A 22,032-nucleotide genomic window follows, 5' to 3' on the forward strand; every position below is an offset into this window, starting at 1 on the left:
AACACTTCGCATCATTTTCACCCAGTGTTAGTCGCTGCAGCGAAAAAAGCGGAACCACTGAAGATCCACATTGCCGTTCCCAAGAGGCAAACGGTGGAGATCCTCGAAGAAGTTCATATTACCGTTCCAACGAAGCGGCATTCGTCGCTTCTGGAAAACATCTTGCTCAGCGATACCCCAGACGAGAGGAAACACAAGTTCCTCACCAGCCGCAAGGGTGGGGTACAGCTGATACACGAAGAGTATCTCTACCGATCGAACCTACGCCGACAGGGCCGAGAAGGGGACATCCTCTACTGGGAGTGCGTGCATAACCGTGGAACCAAGTGTCGCGGTCGGCTGAAAACGGTCGGCAATACCATCCACAAATCCAACGGTAAAGGTAACTCCGGAACATCCCTCGAGGGGCTCATGTGTCCGATCGAGAGTTGTGCAATCAATCCCACCGTTTATCCGCTCCGGGCCGTTTGTACCCACGCGTTGATTATGTTTCTTCTTGTCTCATTTTCAGTGGAGCACAACCATGAGAGCGATAAAAAACGTATCGGAGACGCTGTGCAAGCAGGTACCGTTGTGTTATTGAACATTAACAAATTGTGAAGCAGTTCGTCCGCCCGCCCCGTGAGTACTGCTGGAAAAGGCTGAGGGCTGATCTATCCGCGAAAGCCGGGGAAGAAAATCGTTGAAAAAAAAACAATTCACAATTCAGGTTCTGAAATGAAAAGTATACTCAACAAGAGTGTATAAACAAGATTTAGCTGTAATGTAGTAAAGAAGTCCGGGTGAAATGGGGATTAGTCTAGTGGGAAAACCCGTTCGAAAGACGACTCAGGAGTGTTCGGAACATACTCGCAGTGTACTGGATTTTAATAAAGGTCCCTTGTAGAAGAGAACTGCGAAAACACCAACGTGTGGGAAAAAGCTTCCTGTTTGACGATCTTCTTTCTACCCATTAAGGGATACGGAAACTTTTTCCCCTGGTGGCAAGTCCTCTTGTATCGGGAAGGAGTGATTCGAAACGCTCATGGGTCCATTTTCTAACATCGAAAAAGCAACGCAGAAAGAGCCTATCAGAACCTTAATGGGTATCGAAGAGAAGGGAATCTTGTTCTCCAGGTCCGAACGCATAAGCACAATAGTTATGATGCTCTTGTTCTAACCACCAAAAACGGTTTAAGAACAGACAGGTTTTCCCGCAGCAGGAGCAGAGTGTGTCCAGCACACGAACGTGTTAACTTTTAGGGAGAATGGTTGGCCTTCGTTCGTTGGCTACAAGATGGCAGATGAAACTAATTATAACATGATACCTAGGGGAGATAGATTAAAACACATTTATCAATATCTTAATATTTAAAAAACGTGAACATTTATAAGGAATAAGACAGTCGTGGAAGTGTTGCAACCGAACTCTGTTAATTCTGCAAGTGAAATACAAGCGAACAAGAACGTTTGGTGCGCACGATGATGCGGCACGAAATTCTCAAAAAGACCACACATTTCTTGAGTGGCTCGTAAATATGGAAAGAAACTCTTTGGACACCGCACGAGGATATAGTTTTACTAATCTATCGTTATACCTCTTTCTGCTCTGTTTCTTTAAACAACAATACGGAAGTTCAAAGGACTGATTTGTACGCCGATGCGTCCCAACTGCCTCCACCGTCGACTACCAAGAAGCCTCCGATGAACGCAACCGAGCTGAAGTTTATCAAAAGTCCCTGGTCAACGCCGTGTCTGGTGCTGGACAACTACCTTTACAACTGCCACAGTACACGTGGAGACATTGGCTACTGGCGTTGCCACAATTACTCGCGCAAAGTGAAGGAGGAACGGTGTCGGGCGCGTTGCGTTATCAAATGTGGCCGCCTGAGCGCCCTCACCGGTGCCCAGCACAATCATCCGCCGCACACGGAGAAGATCGATCGGATCATGCGTAGGAACTACGCCGACGAGCAGATGCAGGAATGCCAACAGCAACAGCAGCAGGAGCAACATCAGCAAGAACAGATCTATCATGCAGCAAGTGACACAAACAGGAACCGAGAGATGATTATGTTGGTAGCGGCGAACACAGCAAATCGTAACTGTAGAGAAGCAGTTGTGGAAGTGCCGGTAGAATTGGCTGTCGTTACAACGACATCCCCTAGCACCATGTGCACTACCGATGGGAATGGCGGTACCACGACGCATGCCGTTTCTAACGCATCGCTACCCGCCTCCTCATCGTCTGTACTTGCCCATCTTCTAACGAACGGCATCAAGCTAGATGACTACACCCTGCCGGTGGTGGAAATGTAGTGCCTAGTGGGATGGTCCGACGATGGGGTGATATTGTAGTGAAGTGCAAAGTGTCCCTCCCCCGGGTTATGTGCAATTCGGGACGACTAGTATGTTTGGAGAGAATGTCCAATCAACCCGAAAAAAAAGCAATCGCAGAGGAAGCTCTCGAAAGCAATATTTATCTCCTCTACACCTCCCCCTGATCCCATGTGTGCGCTGGGAATGTGTGGGCTCCGGGAGTCATTTATCATGTGCAGACTAATCAAGAGCGAGCAGGTTACCTCTGAGCCAAGTTTCACTAAGAAAAGCAGTCGACTAATAATATTCTATTGAAATAAATGCTAACCACAATCACTATTTATTATTGTGCGCAAAAGATATGCCTCATCAAAAAAAAATATAGCCTGTTGTTGCGTGTGTTTTTGTATGTACGTCATTAAAATGCATTCACAAAATCCCGAAAAAAATGACCAAATGGTTAACAATGCGCTGTTGTGACTCGCACTAATCAAAATATATTTTTTTATGACCTTCTCATTCCGGTGCTGACTAGGTAAACGAGGGAACCGCCCGAAAGTGGAGGAAAGTGAACCACCACACATAACGGAACATCAGACGCAGACCGAAGTCGTCATCGGTGGGCGTGCTTTCATTCGTAGCCAGCGCGGGGCACCGCTACTGGTGAAGGACAGCTTCATCTACCGGTGCGAGCGAACACGAGGTAACCGATCGTACTGGCTGTGCGTCCGGTACAAGTCGCACAAGTGCACCGGGCGCATCATCTGCCAGGGCAATGCGGTGCTGAAGCAGACGGGCCATACGCACCAGATCGATCACGCCCGGTTGGCCCAATCGACCAAGGTCGTGTACGATCTGACCAAGATAAACCTCACCTCGTGGATTAAGGCCGCGGCTAACCAGCAGCGACGTCGAGCAGCTGCCCGGTCCGGGCGAATGCGGGAGCTGCAGATAAAGTTGGACGAAAATGGGCAAATGTTATCGAGTGGATCGCTTTAAAGGAAAAAAAAAGAAACGATACGAAATTATACTCCAGCCGCCAGCATAAGCCTTTTTTCTTGAAAGAATTTACATGTCATTACAACCATTTCACACCCCTGGCCACCAGAGAGAAAAGCACCAATTGGCGAAAGCTGCAACAAATTCTCGCAATATGATCGCTAATGAATTATCTCTTTTTTAATTATTGTTCTCTTGCAGTTCCTCTAGAGTTCATCAGCAGCCAACGTGGCTATCCGCTTCTTGTGCTCAGAGGATTTCTTTTCCGGAAAAACCGTGACAGATACTGGCGATGCATACGGTACGTACAGAGTAATATCGTCTCATCAAGTCCAAACCACCATCAGCAGCATTTCTTGATTTGACTGTCGGCGCAACCATACTTAACCGACTTCTTCATTTCTTTTCCAGCTGCACCAAGTACAAGTGTTATGCCCGCGTGATACTGACAAGTTCCAAAAAAATCAGATTGATTGGCAGACACTCGCACGATCCAGAGACGGAACGGATCGAACTTGGACGTCAGAGGCGAAGTTTGTGTAGCGACGAAGCGAAGGAGGATAAAGACGAAGAGCCAATGGTCTGTCCTCCGGAAATTGAACAGCACTATGTTCTTCCGGACTAGCGCGTGATGGCCACTAAGGGATAGCATATGTTACTTCATGTAATGCGAAATGCAAGGACGCCAAGTGTAATATTTTTCTTGCAAACAAAGCAAATCTAGATGAAGCCATTGATTGGACAAGTTTCTAGATACCGGGCCGCATTGGGCTAAAATGCAGGGAATTGGAGAATTAAAGACGACTTGAAAAACAGTCAATAAATCAGAGAGGAAATCTACAGTGGAGGAGAATATGTTGTGCTTGATTGACCCGTCTGTTGTTCAGTGTGTAGTATTATAGTTTGAATTTAAACTTTCCTTCACCCCATAGCATGACAAATTTCTTTTCCTCAGTGTTTTTAGTACAGTAGCTGACCTAACGCGTTTTGGTATTTTGTGTTTTAGTGACGGCAATACCGTTACGTCCACCACCGCTCGGCGACAACGTACCGGTGCCGAAGTTCTGGTACTCTGCGCCGCTCACCTTCGTTGTGAACCGGCGCGGCACGAAGAATCTACACTTTCGCGGCTACGCGTACGTCCACAAGAAGCGCCACAATCGTACGATGAACTGGGTCTGCTGCAAGGGCAACGTCACGCAGGGTAACTGCAAGGCGCGCGTCGGGACGGAGGGAGTTAACAAAATTCGGTTCGGAATGCACGAGCACAATCATCCGCGGGGGGTGACAAAAGGTGGAGAGTGGAGCTTTTAAAAAGTATGAGAACTCAACGGGGAAGGACCGTAAACAAATAAATTTTCGAAATAAATGAGTATGAAACTTCCGAACTCTACTTAACGCATGTTACACTGGTTAAGCCTTACATTTAAAAAAAAGTTAACTTCTTCTAATTGTTTCGGGTGGGGGGTTGTTCTGTTTCAGACGAATCTAATTTCTGTTTTCTATCACATCTTCCCCGGCCTTAGAGACGACATCACGATGCGAAGACATTGAGCTGCCGTACGAAACGTTTGCGTATAACATCGACTACACAACGCGCCCGAACCGGAAGGGTGGCATTAACTTGCACTGCGCCGGGTACGCCTACCGGCGGAAAATGGCCTACCAGAACACGATCAACTGGGTGTGCGCTTACCCGTTGTCGAAGCCCCCGCACACGCTCCGCTACCCCGGACGGTGCGCGGCCCGTTGCATCACCAACGCCTCGGGAGGGATAAAGTTTAGCAAAAAACATCACAACCATGCGCCCACCATCCAGACGCACTTTGTCTCGGTTGCGGACGAGGATTGATAAAAGAAAAAAATCTGCAAACGGTGGGTTTGCATTTTGGTCGTTGCAATAAATGTGTTCAATATTTACTCTCCGGTGTCCGGTCCTTTTCATCAGTGCTATGGTGTAGGTTTGTGGCTGCAATAGGATCCCAAGATATTCCCGAAGTGGCATGTAACATTGAGGGAAGACAACAAAATACACACGTCCCCAGTGTTCCAGGGTGTGTTCACCCTGGTATTAATGACCCCACTTTCGCTTTTTATAGTGACACTGTTAACTGATTCTAAATGTTTTACTGTTTTATTTCTAGAATTATTTGCGACACTCCGGAATGGCGAATGGTTGGAGCAGCTACCCTACAAGATCGCGACAAATCGTAGTGGAAAACAGAACCGTACCACCACCAATATGCAACTGTTTGGGTTCGCGTATCAGAAGGAGGCAAGCTTTCGGACCACCACCAACTGGGTGTGCATCCGGAACGGCAGGGGGGACATGCCGCTGCGTGATCGATGCCAGGCGCGTCTCGTACAGCGAATGAATGATGGCGCACTGAAGTTGAACCGACATACCCATAACCATCACCCAGAGCAGTACTACTGAGTGCAATTCTTGTGCACCAACACCGAGGGATGATGCAGAAAAAGAGAAATTTAATAAAACAGTCTTATCGCTCGGAACCCATCACTGTGTTCCGTGGTCAGAGAATAGGAGGGCCATTTAAGAAATTATTTAGACATAATTATTGACCCTAGACATCAAATCGGTTACTGTAAGGGATAGAGATGTGTTTTGTTAGGTAAATGTTGTAAACCGTACATGATCCTAACGGAAGTAACTAATAACTATTTGTTGTTCTCTCCTATTCTCTCCTATTACCCCACGTATAACACACCTGAAGGAGCAAAACCAGTTCCACCGCAATCGAGTAGCGTCAAATGGGACAGCAGTCTCAACAACCCGTCCGATGCGTTGGAAGAGGATCAGTCATCGCCAGAGGATCACATAGCCGTGTTCACCCGGACAATGCGTGGCAAGGAGCAGCTGCTCTACCTCGGTCAGCCGTTCGTGTTCGAGAAACTTGCCCAGCGGCCGGGCGGTCCACCGAAGAAGATCTGGCGTTGCAACCAGTGGTGGAACCAAAAGTGTCGGGCGCGGGTTTACACCGTCGATCGGCAAATTACGCCACTCAACCGATACCATACCCACACGAACATTGTAAAGCGGAAGCAGCGCATTACGAAGGCGCGGCCCGCGAATAACCGGCCGTCCCCGTTTGCGTTCAAATTGAAAAGTAAAGTTTCGGTTGGATCGGAAGCTAAGTGAGTTGTTTTTAAGGATAATAAAGGAAAACCTGTTGTAACGCGCCGACACTATCGACGACGACGGAAAAGGCGGCTAAATGTAATTGTCTAATGCTTGATAGAAATATTAATATTTTTTAGGAAGTGGTGTTTAGAATTAAGCATAAAGTGTAGTTCGTGTTTAATTTTACTCTTATTTATATTTGCCGTTACCTTACACTGATTCCCGTTTTATCTCTCCCATCCTTCCGAACACAGAGAACAAAACCTTACGGCCAAAGGTGAAGGAACCGATCTCGTACAACAGTAAACGCACCGATAGGACACCAATGACACCCACTGCCCACGTGAGCAACCGCACGAAAATTATCGAAAAAGTGCCGCTCCACGCGGGCAGTACCGTTTACATCAGCACCGTCGATCTGCTGTCCATCTACACCACCAAACCGTCTCTCTACACGACCCGGCTGACCGAGCTGACGTTCGGGGCTGAAACGCTGCGCAATAGTTGCCTCTACAGTAGCGATGCCGCCGAGGGAAGCAGTTTGGTTCCGCTTGACAAAACGAAACTGGACGCGGTGCTGAGTGAGTTACACGCCATTTTCCTTTTCTTCGATTATTTGAACTTGTTTTTCGTTTTTTTACAGCACACGTGGTGCACGTTTTCCAGCAGCAAAATCAAAACCTTACGCGATGAATGGTAGAAAATTACATCCGCCACCAGCTGTACACCTTACAGAAGAAACGAACCGTGCGCCGTGATAAGTAGATGGACGACACCACTCGGAATCGTGGTTTCTTGATATAATATTAGAAATAAATTAAAGAGTGAATTTTCGAATCAAGTATCGTCGAACGAAACGAAATGAAGAGAGTGTCTAGAATATGCACGTGTTGTTCGTATATTAATCTTTTTTTCTTTCTTCGTAAGTTTAAGTTGCATATTTTTGGTATGACTATACTAAAAAAAACTCATTTACTCCTGTTTTTCTCTCATCGCAGCATTAGCCAGACGGGCACTACGCAGTAAGGATCACGAAATTGTCCCTATAGCAGGGAATTCCGATGTGATTTTTATCCAAACGACGCACGGCTCGCAGCAGCTCGAGTATCGAAAATATACCTACCACCGGAACATACGCACCAGCGCGTGCGAGTACTGGCGCTGTTCGAAAGCGGCCAGGCTCAAGTGCAAGGCGACGATCGTGTCCGATGGAATGACACTGCGTGTCAATGACACCTGGCACAACCACCTGCCAATGAAACGGCTTATCTACGGAATGGCCGTCAATGAGAAGCGCAACCTCAAGAAGCTTAAAACATTGAAGCTGTTAAAGCAAGAAAAAAAGACATAGGTTTGTCAACATCGGGGTGGCATCCCCCGATTTTTTGTGTTTAAAATTGTTTTTTTTTTATCATGCTGGAATTTTGTCATCCACACATCTACCCCATCCCAGGACATTTCTAACGTTTTACTCCGTTCTATGCCTTTTCAGTTCTCGCTATCGTATGCGAGCGGACGCGAGCGCAGAAGCAACTGGACAGGTTGCAAATGAAGGGAAAACCGCCTTAAGGGACAGTGCGAGGATAAAACAGTTAAAAAAATGGTAACTCTAACAGACAATCCGGATGTGACGTTCATTGAAAAGATGGACGGCTTACAGCTCGTGCATCAAAACTACAACTACCAACAGAACTACATAACTGGCGTGGCTTAATGCTCAAGTGAAGGGCGACGATCGATCGAATGGCCAGAACGACCATGTGCATCGGCCACGTTTGGCACTATCACATACCGAACGGTTTTCGTATCACATAATGACAAACTATCCTCAGTAGGCTGTGGAGGGTGTGTATGTTTGAGTTTATGATGAAATAAAAATAAAATAGGTTCGCCCATTGTTTTCAACGCATTCCCCCCACCAATTGTGTATTCATATGATCTCATATCTCTCACCACATATTGCGCCACTTTATCATCAACGCCAGCAACAACCAACTTCTAACCGTTATTCGTTTCCTGCTTTTTTCAGCTCTCTCCGTCAGCATGCGAGCACAGAAGCAACTGGATAAGTTACGGAATGGAAGCCGTCATTACGGACTGTATCGCAATCAGAAGCGCTACCTGAAAAGACGTTACACGTTGGAGCTGAAGAAGAAAAAATAAAAAAATACCTATACCAGGTTCGTCCTCGGTATTTTGATTTCACTTTGCAATCGGTCACATTAGTGTTTTTCGTTTTGATTTTGAAAACACGATTCATGGATCCAGTAGGCTTCAATGGAACAAATCGCAACTTCATACGATGGTCTATCTAACGACACCCCATTCCCGTTCCGTGTCTTTCTAGCCATCTTCATCGCCATCAGCGCACAGAAGCAACTGATTAAGGTGCGTGACAAACTGTACCGCAAAACGATTGGCCGGGCATACCGAAGCTACTGGACGTGCATCGAGTACGGTTGCCCGGGCGAGCTGATGCTGCAGGAGCTACGTGGTGGTACGATCACGATCACCACCGGACATAACGATGATTGCACGTGCGACTACTTCAAGAATCGACCAGCGGAACAGTGCCTGCTGACGGAGTCGGAGCTTACCCGGCTGGAGGAATCGTTAATGAACGATACGCTCGAGCTCGGTGCAACCGTTGCGGCCATATCGATCCTAGACCGAACCAAGCAGTAATAATGTACTCTTGTAATGAGCACAACAGTGCCTGTGTGAAATAAAACATCTCAGAAACCCTTCACTAGTTTGTGTGTGTGTGTGTATGTGGGTGTAGTTTAACAACGCTTTCCCATAGGACCGCCCGCCATCTGTTCCCCGTGCTCTGTGTAGAGTTTTTAAAAGTTTTTTTTTCTAACATCCATTCCGTGACTTTCTTTTTCAGATGATTCGAAGGTCCATTACGTCGTGGGTGTTCGCGGTAGTCGTAAGCTGAAGGTGGGCGACTATTCGTTCACCAGGAACAAGCAGTGCATGTCCAAGACGTATTGGTCGTGTGCGCGGGCCGCGTTGCATCGGTGCAAGGCGCGCGTGGTTACCTACACGACGAAGAGCGGGGAACCGGCGCTGATGGTGCGCTTTCCGGAGCACAATCATGAGCCGTTCTAGAGCGATCAGACGAAGTGGATTTAAATGCTAGTAATACGTGAAAAAAATGATAGTGAAAAAGGGAATGTGCGAAAGGAGCTCTGATAAGATTTAGATTACGACACGATTGTAAATAAAACAAATTCAACTTTGTATGTACCATAAACGATGCTATAGTACTAACATTTGTTATAGTACACGATGTTATAGTAATTTGTTCACCACACTCAGAGGTTGCTCAATGGCGGATCCCGATTCCACGCGGACTCTAACCTCAGCCAAGTGTTGCCTTTACTAATCACACTTCTCTTTTCTCTGTTTTTGTTTTTGCAACACCCGGAAGATAAAATCTCATTCATCGTCGGACAGCGAGGGAGTGTACTGCTTTCGGTAAACGGTTACAGATACGTTAAGAATCGCATGAGCGCTTCAAAGACCTATTGGATCTGCCGGAGAAAGGTAAGTCTAGAAAACCCGATACAATACTTCGTTCTTGATTTAAACGATGATTTGACCATGTTTCCCGGGCTCCGTATGCTTTCAGGGTGGCGCAGGATGTCGAGCGCGCATCACAACGGTCCCGACTGGAGAGAGCAACCTGCCCGAGGTTGTACTTTTCACCGGTGTACATTCCCATCCGAAGGAAAGCACGGATTCCAAGCGTAGCGCGATATATTTGCCAACCAAAAGCACGGTTGACCCAGTTACCGCCAAAAGTCCCAAACCCGTAGCAAAGCGGGAAAAACGAAAATCGCATTAATCGTATTATTTCGATGGGGAGTAAAACTTTTGCTAACGGGTAGGCACAACCGATACGCTGGCAACGCTCATTAAATGGTGACGATCTGGTACGATCATGTCACCATCCCAAAGGTGTACTATAGGAAGAAGAAAGAATGTTTGCTAACTACATGAAACTTTCCTTGATGCAAATAATAAAGATACATGCCGAACTCATTAGCACGTGCGTGGGACGACTGCGTTTTCCGACACGTTCTGATCGCGAAAGTTTTCTCTATACCCTTTTGAAAAGTTCCTTGCGAAGAGCACTGTTGTACTAACGATTGAGCACTAATGTAAACATTTTTTCTTTCTTTTTCTTTCACTACCTTTGGCGATGCATTTTCCTACCAGTTTGCAAAAACACTAACTTGTACCTGCTCACAGCAAAGGATGTGGCAGAGCTTCAAACAATCGCACGAGAAGGAGCACCAACGGCAAGCTCGTCGGTCCCGCGAAAAGTACGCCAGTATCGTAGGTCGGGAATATCCAAGACCAACGCCAACAATCGCTTTCAAAACAATATGCTGCAATGTGTCGCTATGGACCGGGACCATCGGAGTGAAGCAACCGACAGCCAGAAGAAACCTTTTCCACCCGTTGCAGTGAAGAAAGAGGCGAAATTTGACGTGAAGAATGAAGAATGCCAAGGCCATGAGGCTGGTAAGGTGCAGTACAGCTACGGCCGTGGTAACAACATGCTCATCTACGACGGTCATCGGTACATCAAGAACAACGTGTATGGTGGCCGAACGTACTGGAAGTGTACCAGATGGCACGCGCAGTGCAAAGCCCGTGCCATCACGAACGTCGAAACACCAGATCTATGCACTACCAAAAACTTTCACAACCACAGCCCGGGCGAATAAGTTAACACGTTAAGCGCTATGCCCAAATTGCGCTGCTTTCCGTTCTGCCAGCGATTCGTAGAAACGCCGGCCTACCCAACGGGCTTTGTCGGTCCGAACAGACCGACGCCGGCTTACGGGGAAGAACACTGTCGGCCGCATGGGGCCGACGTAGCGCTTAACGTGTTAATAAGCACTACGGGTGAAAGTGAAGACCCGCGCAATTTACATTTTTAAGCGACCGAAATAAATGGGATGATTTTTTCCATAATGAATTTATATTATCATCACAGTTGATAATATTAACGGTAGTGTAAACGTTAAGAACAGTGCTGAGAGAGATGCCATGAAGGAAATAAAAATACTGTTTATATGTAAGCGTGAAAAAAGCATGTAGAAAATAGCCGCAAACCGTTTTCACTTTTAACAGTTCGTAGGTAGATTAAACTGTTACTAATTTTCTACTTTGAACTAACATTTTCCCTTCCTTTTTGTTTGCAGGAATCATTTCGATCGAACGATCAGATTGGCCTCCGTACCGCCGGACAACGATCACAGCATTCGATCGCGAGTATAGCTACAAGCAGTCACAGCGAAGCGGACGGTGCCTGCTGGTCGTGGATGGTGTCACATTCTTCCGCAACCGGCAGCGGCTCGGCAAGCAGTACTGGAAGTGCAACCAGTACTACAAGTGTCGCTGCCCGTGCATCGCCGTCATTCAGGAAGAAACCAACCGTATGACAGTCAAACACACCCACAACCACGACCTCCCGTCCGCATCGTCGACACTCGGTAGCTCGTCGCTGGCGGCTACCGGCAGTGGGGCACGTAGAAAACGTTCTGCCACCAGTGGTGGAGGTGGTCTGAATGTCCTGTACGCCTCATTATCATCCGGACCGTCGGAGTTCATTCGGGCGACCAGAAATTGTGAAGCACATTTGCTCGACTCGAAACCACCGTCACTTCCGGTGCTCGAACCGTCGTTCAATGTGGACGAAGTCGATGACTCTGAGGGCACCCTGGACGACGATAACAATCATCATCATCTCGTCTAGAAGTGCGCCATTTTGTCCGGGAACTTGACCAACATGATCTGATGTATTAATTTTGCCACTGTGAGTGATTTTATTGACACATCACTTGAGATAGTTTTATTGTACTCGATTTGAATCAATGGCAGCTTGGCTTTTTAAATCAAACTGGACAATATTTGTCATGTGCTTGCATGAGAATGTATTTACTAATGAATTAAGGAAAATGAGAAGAGTATTTTTTTATTCACTCCAAGTCCAATGATGTACCTCCACGGAAAAACCCATCCATCCAGCCCATTTATTTTTGGGTGTTCCCTTCCTAAGAACCTGCGGGATTTTTGTCTACCACAATTCGTTTTCTTCTTCTTCTTTTTCTTGGCGTAACAACCTCTTGGTCATGCCTGCCCGTTATGGGCTTACGAGACTTGTTTCCCTGTTGTACGTGGATAGTCAGTCCTCTCGTACAGGGGAGGGTCCGGTCTCAATTGGGATTCGAACCCACGCCGTCGAGGTGGTGCGCCCCGGCGCTCATGGGCCGATTTTCTAACCGGCGCTACCGCTCGGCTGTCGTAGACCCCCGCGGACAATTCGTTTGGTAAAACGTTATAATTTAAAATCATTTCATTTAATGAATCGCCCTTCTAATAAGGTCCTTTAAGGCCATATCAACCAACTGGACAAAGTTGAACATCGATTCTTCCTCTATTTCGCTTTATAAGATTATTAAGTTACTCCTCTGGCGTTAAGGCCGTTTTCAGGCGATTGGAAAAGTTGTTAAAAAAATAAAACAGAAAAAACTAGTGGCTTCAGAGGATTTAAATCAGAGCCACAAAATGGTGATTAAGTGGTTGGGCGTTTTACAAATAACAAATATCTCTATATTGAAACACGAAGACCATCCCTATCTCGTAAATGTGCCGAAATTCTTGCTATCAGTGAAATATAAAAGCAGGATGTAGAAATAAACTATCGTGCAAGCCAATAAAGAACAAAGAACAGCAGAAAATCCACGGACAACCAATTTATTGGTGTAACACTGTGGTTACGGTATTTTGTGCTTATTTTAGTAGAAATGTAGATTTTAGGCTACCGCGACTCCGTCAGACGTGGTGGTAAAACATTTCTTTTCTACCTACTAACATCATTATCTTTTTCGTATCTTTTCATTTCCATCCCACCGGCGTTGGTTGCTGCATTTGGCTCGGGTTTTTAGATATATACTACACCAAATCGTTCCGAGGCCGGCCGGCGATCGTCATCAACGGTATGAAGTACCTGCTCATGTCGGAGAATAGTAAACGGATCGTGTGGCGCTGCTCCATGATGGCCACCGAGAAGCTAAAGTGCCCGGCGCGGATACTGGAGTACAAAAACCCGACCCGGTTCGTGTGCCTCGAGGAGAAGCAGCACGTACACGCACCGTCGAAGCGAAATAAAACGAACTTAAACTATCCAGGAGGTTTTCAGGTAGTAATGTAGTTTGCAATCAGTGTGTAGTCACAAAAAGTGACTAAATGATCCGGTGGAAAACGTGTTACCACGACCAGACCACGGATGGAATCCCTCTTCAACGAAATGTTTAAGTTTCTTCATGTATGTAAAATAGTTCTATAATAATAACAGGCATGACCGATGACGGTCTGAGAAGAAAAAGTCCGCTTGATGACGTAAAATAGCACACACGTCGTGTGTGTTACTTCTGGATGTTTCCTAGTTCTCCTAGTGAGAACACATAATTTTGATCCACGTCCCCGTGTAAGCTCATGTTAATAAACGACTAAATAAATACCTGAGAAATGTGAAATGCTTGAGAAAAACTAATTTTAATCCATCCTAAGTATGGTTATTTTAGAAAAAAAAAATCGACAGTAATTCTAATCATCTAACTAACGTAGCTTTCTCTTCTTTTTCCCTCCCTTTTTGCCCCCTGTCCATTGTCCACGTCTATGCAGGCCAAACTAACCAGATCCAGTACAGGAAAAGCCAGAAAGGAAAAATGCAGCTGACATGCAACGGGTTCTACTATTGCCGGGAGAAGATCCTCCATCAGAAGCAATACTGGCGGTGCATTTACTATACCACGAAGATCAAGTGCCATGCTCGGCTCCACACGATCGGCGACCAGGTGCAGCATTACGGGGCGCACAACCACCTTGCCAAACTGTTCAAACGGGCCGATTACAAACGTCTGTCGGAGATCATGCTGCCACAGCCATTGGCCGCCGTTACGGTGACTGAATCGGTGCCAGCGGTACGGCAATCGACAGATCGGTTGAGGCCCGACGGAATACAAGTGAAATCATCGTTGTCGTTGTCGGCGGGATCGAGTTCCAAAAAGAGGGTGCAACGTTTGCTTACGGATGACTCGAAGAAGAAATGCTTGAAACGAGAATAAATATGTGCCCTTAACTAATAATAATAGAGCGTACAACTTGAGATGGATCCCATGTAGAAACGTTGTGTACCCGCTTACGCACGGACGCTCCGGATATGTGGAATGAATGAAAGTTATAACCCAAAGTAATGTTATATGCATCTGTTTTCTTATCTCTCCCATACAGGCCCAAGTGTGATGGCAGTGGACGTGTGGTACGAGGTAAAAAAATCAGCCATTAAGTTCACCCAAACGCAGCGTAACCGGACGATGTTGAACTTCTCCGGTTACAAGTTTGTGCAGAATCGTGAAAGCATGAAGAACATCTTCTGGCGATGCGCACGGTACGTGAAATATGGCTGCCGTGCGAGCTGCGTCACCGCTAAAAGTGCCGCCGGCGACTACATGATACGCCTGTCCGGTGCCCCACATTCGCACGGTCCCGAAGGTGGCACTCCGCAGTGTGCTGTTCCAGTTCGTTTGAACTTTGCAACAAAAAGGAAAAGCGCCGTAGTACAGGGAGTTACGGCAAGCAAACGGTCGAGTCGATGATCAGGATCGGGAATGGTGCTGGGGATGGGTGGTCACTTGATTTTTGGCTCCAGCATATTCAATAAAGCGTAGTTAATACAAATGCCCCACGAAAGCAGTTAGTGGAATTGGTTTTATTTTGTACGCTTCTGCAAACGGTCTGGTGCTAAATAATGTTAGAAAAATCTTATCACACACTGACCGCCCTGTTATTTTACTGCCATCATTACTGATACTGTTTTGTTCCTTTTGCAGTGACCGTCAACGAGAGAAGAGGCGTGCAACGGCAACCGCAGCAACTCGTCGACCTTCACGGGTTTGAGTGTGCAGAAGAGGCCCAGTTTGGTGTATCGCAGCGGGGTGCACTGAAGCTTATCTATCACAACTTTGAGTACATCAAGGATCGCGACTTTCCCGAGTCCACCAACTGGCGGTGCGCCCTGTTTAAGCGATATCACTGCCGAGCGCGTGCCATCACGCGTGTGATTAACGACAAAACGTTCGTCCGACCAACGAATCACGTGCATTGTCATAGCAGCAAAGACTATCGCAAAGCGCGCAAAGCGCAGAAGAAACCAAATTTGTTTGAGCGACTCGGGCTGCACCAGTAGACATGGCCAGGTAGAGGATGAGACACCAGAGAAAAAATAAACATTAGTAGAACCGTGCGTCTTTGGACATTTTAATAAAAAAATGGTTTTGTTTAGTTTCAACGGTACTCTTTTAGGGTAGGATTCAAGAAACATCGCACTTTTTTTTCGAAACCATTCTAACATTCGCCACTATTTAACCATTTTTTTCTGCTCTTCAATACCTTCGTAGATTTCTCCAGACTATCGCAGGCCATATTCGGCAAAACCAGAAGAGGCCATCAGATGCTGCTGTACGCTGGCTATGGCTATGTGCGTGAAAAACGAAATGGGCCGATCTCCAACTGGAAGTGCTCGATGCACGCCCGCTTCCGGTGCAAAGCGCGTGCCGTCACCCGAGACTACGCTGGGCTTGAAATGATGCGCCTTACCTGCGACTCCCACACGCATCCACCCTCCGAAGAGTTCGCTAAGAAAGGTCAAATTTGTAACAGAGCCGCTAAGAAAGCCACCAGATAAAAATAAAAACCTCCGGAGGAGTTATGTGCTCATGTGGGTTCCTTATTTCATTTTATTCGAACCCTTCCCACGTTGCATTTATTTTCAGATACAAAAATATCCACATCGTACCCCCCAAAAACCACACATGATGTAAAGAAGCATCCCAGCGCATCTTCAAGTGCCACTACTTATGAGCCGTGTGATACATCACGTACAATGCACTAACACACATTCTCAATTCACTTTTCTTTTAGGGAACTTCGTGCCAGCACTGCTCGGAAAGACGCGCCGGGGTCAGCTGAAACTTTTCTACGGCGGGAACGCTTTTACCCGGGACCGAAAGTCGATGAAAACGAGCAACTGGAAGTGCTCACTCTTCACCAAGTACCGATGCCGAGCGAGGGCGGTCACGAAGGAGATCAACGGTGTCACGCACGTGAAGGTGACCAACGACGTCCACTACCATCCGAACGAGCAGTATATGACGTCCATCAAACGGTATGGCTCTATGATACGGTGATAAACGAAGCCAATCCTGCCCCGTAGATGATTTTCGTCGCAAGATAAACTATGCGTCATCTTGGCTTAAATCGCATCAAGCAATCAGATTGAACTTATGGCGCTCATCCGGCAGATAGGGTTCATCGATCCAAAAGTATTCAATATATATATATATAAAGAAATGTTTATATGCACATGTGAGATAATTGAACTGTACGACACGTGCGCCTCGTAGTTAGTGTTTTTCTGGGGATGGTTTTCGGGAGCGTTAGTAATATGTATTTATTTAAAACGATTCTTTTTCTAGTCTAGTACATGTACTTTTTGTATTAACGCGAGTTTACTGACATTTTTATCGATGCTTACATGCGCTTACGCTTTTATTGCAGATGCAAAGAAGAGCTACACCGAACGGGCCTTGTTCGAGTTCACAGCGCGCGGGACGCAGTGTCTGGTGCACAACGGTTACCACTATAGCCGAAATAAAACCTACGAGAATGGAACGCGCGTCAACTGGAAGTGTCGGTTCTACCACCGGCTACAGTGTAAGGCGCGGGCCATGACAAGAAAAATCAATGGCTGCGAGTACGTAAAGGTGACCAAAGCGGTACACTCTCACGCGCAGGAAGTGTGTGGCCGGCGGAAGCGAACAATTAAACAGGAGCCACCAAGTAGTGTATAGGAAGACGATGGGTGTGGTGTATATTCAAAGTTACAGGGGATCATGGAACAGGCGTGAGAAAGGGGATCGTAAGTGGCAGCGGATTTGTGCCATCTGTGTAATATTAGAGTTGTTTTATTACTATAAGTATATTTTGCGTATAGTCAACCGAAGCGAATTCTCACATCGTCGCAATATGCTCGCACACAGCACAGCGTCCATCTCACGTAATGTTTTTTTCTTTGCTTCATTAATACCTTAATGTGTAAGGTTGAGCATTTAACAAGCAAACAGTTAAGGTGTGATAACGATAGAAGTGAGATGCATTAATAAAGCTCAAACATTGAAATTTTACGAAATTTATAACAGCTCCGTTCGATGACTCGAAAAACAAACTTCAGGCTATTCACTCAACCATTAACGCTCTCTAACAACTTCCCAAACCCATCGTTGGTGTTCTTGTTATATTTTGCAGAAATAACCGTGGGGGCCAGTGTGGCGAGCTTTAGCGTGACGCAGCGTGGTCGACCGTTGCTCGTGCACGACGGCTACACCTTCATACGCAACGGAGAGTTCATGGATACCATCAACTGGCGCTGCTCGTCGCACCGTCGGCTCCAGTGCAAGGCCAAGGCAATCACGATCAAGAGCAACGGGGTCGAATATGTGCGGCTATCGGAACCGCACCACAGCCATCCGCGCGAAACAGAGCAGCGGAACAAGAAGCGCCAGTACCAAAAACGGTGGTGTGTTAACACCTTGTTGACAGCAGACGGGCAGCAGCATCATTGTTAACAGAAGAACAGACCTGACGGGCAGCGCAAATGGGCGAGTTTTTGGAACCAAGTGCCCCCATCAACTAAGGAACAGAACTTTCAAATATCCTCCAAAAAGATCCACAGCTGAGAATGCCGCATTGTGGTTTCTTTTTTTTTTTTGAACTAAAGAAGTATCCAAAGGGGAGATGAATTTCGTTTGATGAGAGAAAAGTGTAAGCCAATGTTTTTATAAAAATGTATTAAATGTGGTCTCGAATAAGCCGACACAATAGAAAGAAAAATGAAAACTGACAGTACACTGAACATATAGGAATTAAACTGGATTGTTCATGAGAGCACTCTCAATTAAGAATTTACAATTCCTAACATTATAGCTAACAAGTTTTTCTTTTGTAAAATTTTCAGACGATCACGACAGCGGCCCGGTCGACGCATTGATGTTTGTGAGCTTCCCGCTGAAGAACAAAGTGATAAGTAAAATTTTCCACAGCGGCTTCTATTACTGTCGCAGCAAGAGCCGGAGTACCTCGACTTACTGGGTGTGCGACCGATCGAAGCAGGACAACTGTCGCAGTCGAATCACGATATTCGACGGAAGGCGTACTTATCGGGTAACGAATCCGGTTCACAACCATCCTCCGGCTATTGTACGTTCAACGACCAGCTAAGTATCAGCTAGGTACAAAGGCATCTTCTAATTATCTAACTCAGTTGTGATATTTTAAATAACTGTGCTTTGTATTTTACGTGTCTTTTAGGTATGTTGCTGGTTGACGATAAAAAGGATATATGAAGCAACAATGATGAACAGTGTGGAGAAGTAGCTTCTGATAGAAATTTTCACATGTTACTTGATGCGCTCGGTTTTAAGCATGCAATTTGAGTGTTTATCGTGGTACTCTTTCTGTTCCGTCAGCAATCTGAGTCTGCGTACAGAAGAAATAAAAAGTTTATTTAGCAAAAACCTGCCCACAATTTCCTTGCAGCGTGAAAACAAAGTGTATACTAAGGCAGTATGGAACATTTATTTGTATGAACAAAATTTGTAATATTTTTTATTGTTTTTTTTTCACCCACACATCTGGCTTGTCGCTTCGACATCCACCCCCGTCCATCCTACCTTTCTTTACCTCACAGGGAAGCAGCGACAGCGCTTAGGGAGCGTTGTAAACACAAACGAATGGGTGTTCACGGCTGGGCAACGCGGTAAACCGAAGCTGGTAATCGGAAACAACTCCTTCTTCCGCACCAAGGGAGACTGCTCCCGGGCGTACTGGTCGTGTTCGGCGTACAAATCGAAAAAGTGTCGCTCCAAGCTAGTCACGCATCGGAACAGCAACCTGGTCAAGTTCACGCACCGGTACCACACGCACGCGGACGAGTACTCTGACATAACGCGGATCGTGCGGCTCGAGGCGGATATGGACGATTTCTACGTTCCCCGGGACCCGATCGCAATCGATGACGATTCGAAGATGCAGTTGGGCATAAACTGATTTGAACAGTGTGATCTACAGTGTGTACACCATCGGTGTGAGTTCGAACACTAGCATCCAATAGTAGTAAATTTTCCCATTCTTCGGTTTTCATTTTTGAACATTTCAAAAACGGTTCAATGTTTTTTCAAACATTGTTGGTATCCAAATTGTTTTCCTTTTATGCTCTACAATTCCAAGAATCAACGAGACTATGCCAGAATGCTTTTGAGTGGTCAATGTGTTTATATTTTTTTTTGCAGAAAAGATTTTTTTTCAATCAATAACTAATCGATCAATTACGCTACCAAGAGCCTTTTCTGATATCTCACTGCGATGCTAACAGGACCTCTCTGTTTCTATCGCTAGCAGCGTTATCAGTCATCTTTTTTGAAATAAAAAAAAAATCGCAGTCAAATCACTCCAAAGCATTCGAACATGGTCCCAAAGCAATGTGTACTAGTGCTATTCCTTGGATGTTTTGTCAGCCTATCTTCATACACCTTCGAAACTGGATTGTATTGTACAGACTGTGGTTGTTAGTAAATAAATAAGTTCCCTCTTCTAGCCCATTTTTTTGCAAATAAAGAGGATAGATCATATGAAGTCTTTCTTGATTGTCTAGCCAAATAATTCATAAAAATCAAAGATTGCAAAAACAACAAAAACATTATTAAATTCCCAAACTAATCCATTTCTATTTTTAGGTTTCAAGCACTCTCGGAGCATCATCGTTCACCATGTCAAGAATTGCGGCCAAAACACAGCAGTTATTACGGAAGGCTGTCCCCAAATTGTCTAAACGAACATTATGCCACTGTCCGAAACTTGTATCAAAGACGAATAAAGCGTTGTTTAAACAAAATTTTAAAAATCATCCCAATCGATTATAGCTTAAGCTACAACAAAGTCGTGGCGAAGGTTTCTCATAAAACTACAGCCTTACTTACACATCAACCACTTGTTTTCTTGTAGGGAGGACATCACAGGGCGTTAAAAAGATGGCCAGGGCAGTGCGGAAATTAGAGTGCCGCACAGAAGACTCAGACTACCAGGAAGACGATGATTCGAACGACATGAAGCTGGGACTCGATCTGCGCGTGGAGACTGGAAGCAAGGGTCGCCCGAAGCTTATCTTGGGCGGGTACTCTTTCTTCCGTAATAACAGCAACCAAAATAAAACATACTGGCTATGCTCAAGGAACCGCACCATCAAGTGCAAAGCGCGCATCATCACCGTTGACGGCTGCTCGGGCATGATACTGAAGAATCAACATCACAACCACCCGCCGACCGACTCTTAGTTACACAAACGGAACCGAGACAAAACCGTTAGCCACGGTTTGTCTAATCCAAGTTAAATTAAGATAGAGAATAATTTCGATACCGGCTTCGTATACGCGCCAGGTGGATATGAAATGTAAATTAATTAATCGACTCAAGGCAATGGGAATAGGCGCGATGATATTTGCAATGCTATACACCGAGATGAGTGTGGAGCAAGGTTAATCACATCGAGCAGATTAATGGAATATTCAAATCTTCGTTTTTTTCTTTTGTATCAAATAAAAGTAAGCATTTTAAGGTCATCGCCACCGACCTTTTTAATTGCAATAAGAACAATGGATTAAGCTAACTTAACAAGTCTTGGGGATAAATTATCCTGAAGCCATTGCTTATTACTTTTATGTAGGTTAATTGAAAGACGGCTAAAGCAAGTTACTCAGAAATATTCTTATGGTTGAAGCAACAATAGAGCAACCTTCTCTATGTACATATAAAACAATTTTTCATTTAACGCCAACACAAAAACTAGTAATGTTGGTCTCGAACACATTGGCAAATCAATAAATCATTTTCTTAACAGACTCTTCATTCCCCTACTACAGTACGTGTTCTCTAGGTGTAGACTTAACAATTAAGACATTAGCCAAAAGTTTAGCCTATAGTATGTATTAGTATTCCCTATTAATATTACTTTTTCTATTGCACTTATAGCGCTGTGTTCGGATCGGGGAATCATTCGAAACTTCTCCTTCGTCGTTGGGCAGCGGGGCTCGTTGAAGATTGTGCACAACGATTTCACCTATATCTGTGTGAAGCAGCTGAAGAATCGCAAGTACTGGACCTGCTCCAAGCAACGCAGCCGCAAGTGTAATGCCCGCCTGATAACGGACGTTTCGGTGACGATGATCATCGCCCGTAACACGAATCATACGCATCCGACAGAGGCTTTGGCCCAAAGTGGGCACATACTATACGCTCCCAGTGTGGATGTAGATGGCAATTATACGATAAGTTACGATAAGAATGAAAGTGACACGGATAATTGAGTTGGCTGGCAATGCATCTATTTGCCGATCGGCTATTTGGCAACGGAAGACCACGAGTATTTCCAATAAAGTCATGCTTTCAATATTCAAGAA

General features: G+C 45.6%; 1 protein-coding gene across 19 annotated transcripts in view; it reads left to right on the top strand.

Annotated features, from left to right (window-relative positions):
• Nucleotides 1-22,032, top strand: part of LOC131286106 (modifier of mdg4-like) — a 51,978-nt gene that overhangs the window by 6,417 nt on the left and 23,529 nt on the right. Inside the window, exons 4-5 of one of the 19 annotated variants that reach the window (XM_058314990.1) lie at nucleotides 16,445-16,688; nucleotides 17,081-17,306. The exons of 7 other annotated variants lie outside the window; for them this stretch is intronic. In XM_058314990.1, the coding sequence (XP_058170973.1) occupies nucleotides 16,445-16,688; nucleotides 17,081-17,168 (332 nt within the window). In that variant the 3' untranslated portion in view covers nucleotides 17,169-17,306. Of the gene's footprint in view, nucleotides 1-25; nucleotides 383-511; nucleotides 821-1,615; nucleotides 2,493-4,823; nucleotides 5,165-6,032; nucleotides 6,496-8,786; nucleotides 9,126-9,329; nucleotides 9,567-15,354; nucleotides 15,726-16,444; nucleotides 16,689-17,080; nucleotides 17,307-17,827; nucleotides 18,170-19,268; nucleotides 19,700-21,604; nucleotides 21,992-22,032 lie in introns of those variants that run through there. 11 more of the 19 variants (XM_058314981.1, XM_058314982.1, XM_058314989.1 and 8 more) reach the window with 11 other exon arrangements.

This window comes from Anopheles ziemanni, chromosome 3, assembly GCF_943734765.1.
Source record: "Anopheles ziemanni chromosome 3, idAnoZiCoDA_A2_x.2, whole genome shotgun sequence".
Taxonomy (NCBI): domain Eukaryota; kingdom Metazoa; phylum Arthropoda; class Insecta; order Diptera; family Culicidae; genus Anopheles; species Anopheles ziemanni.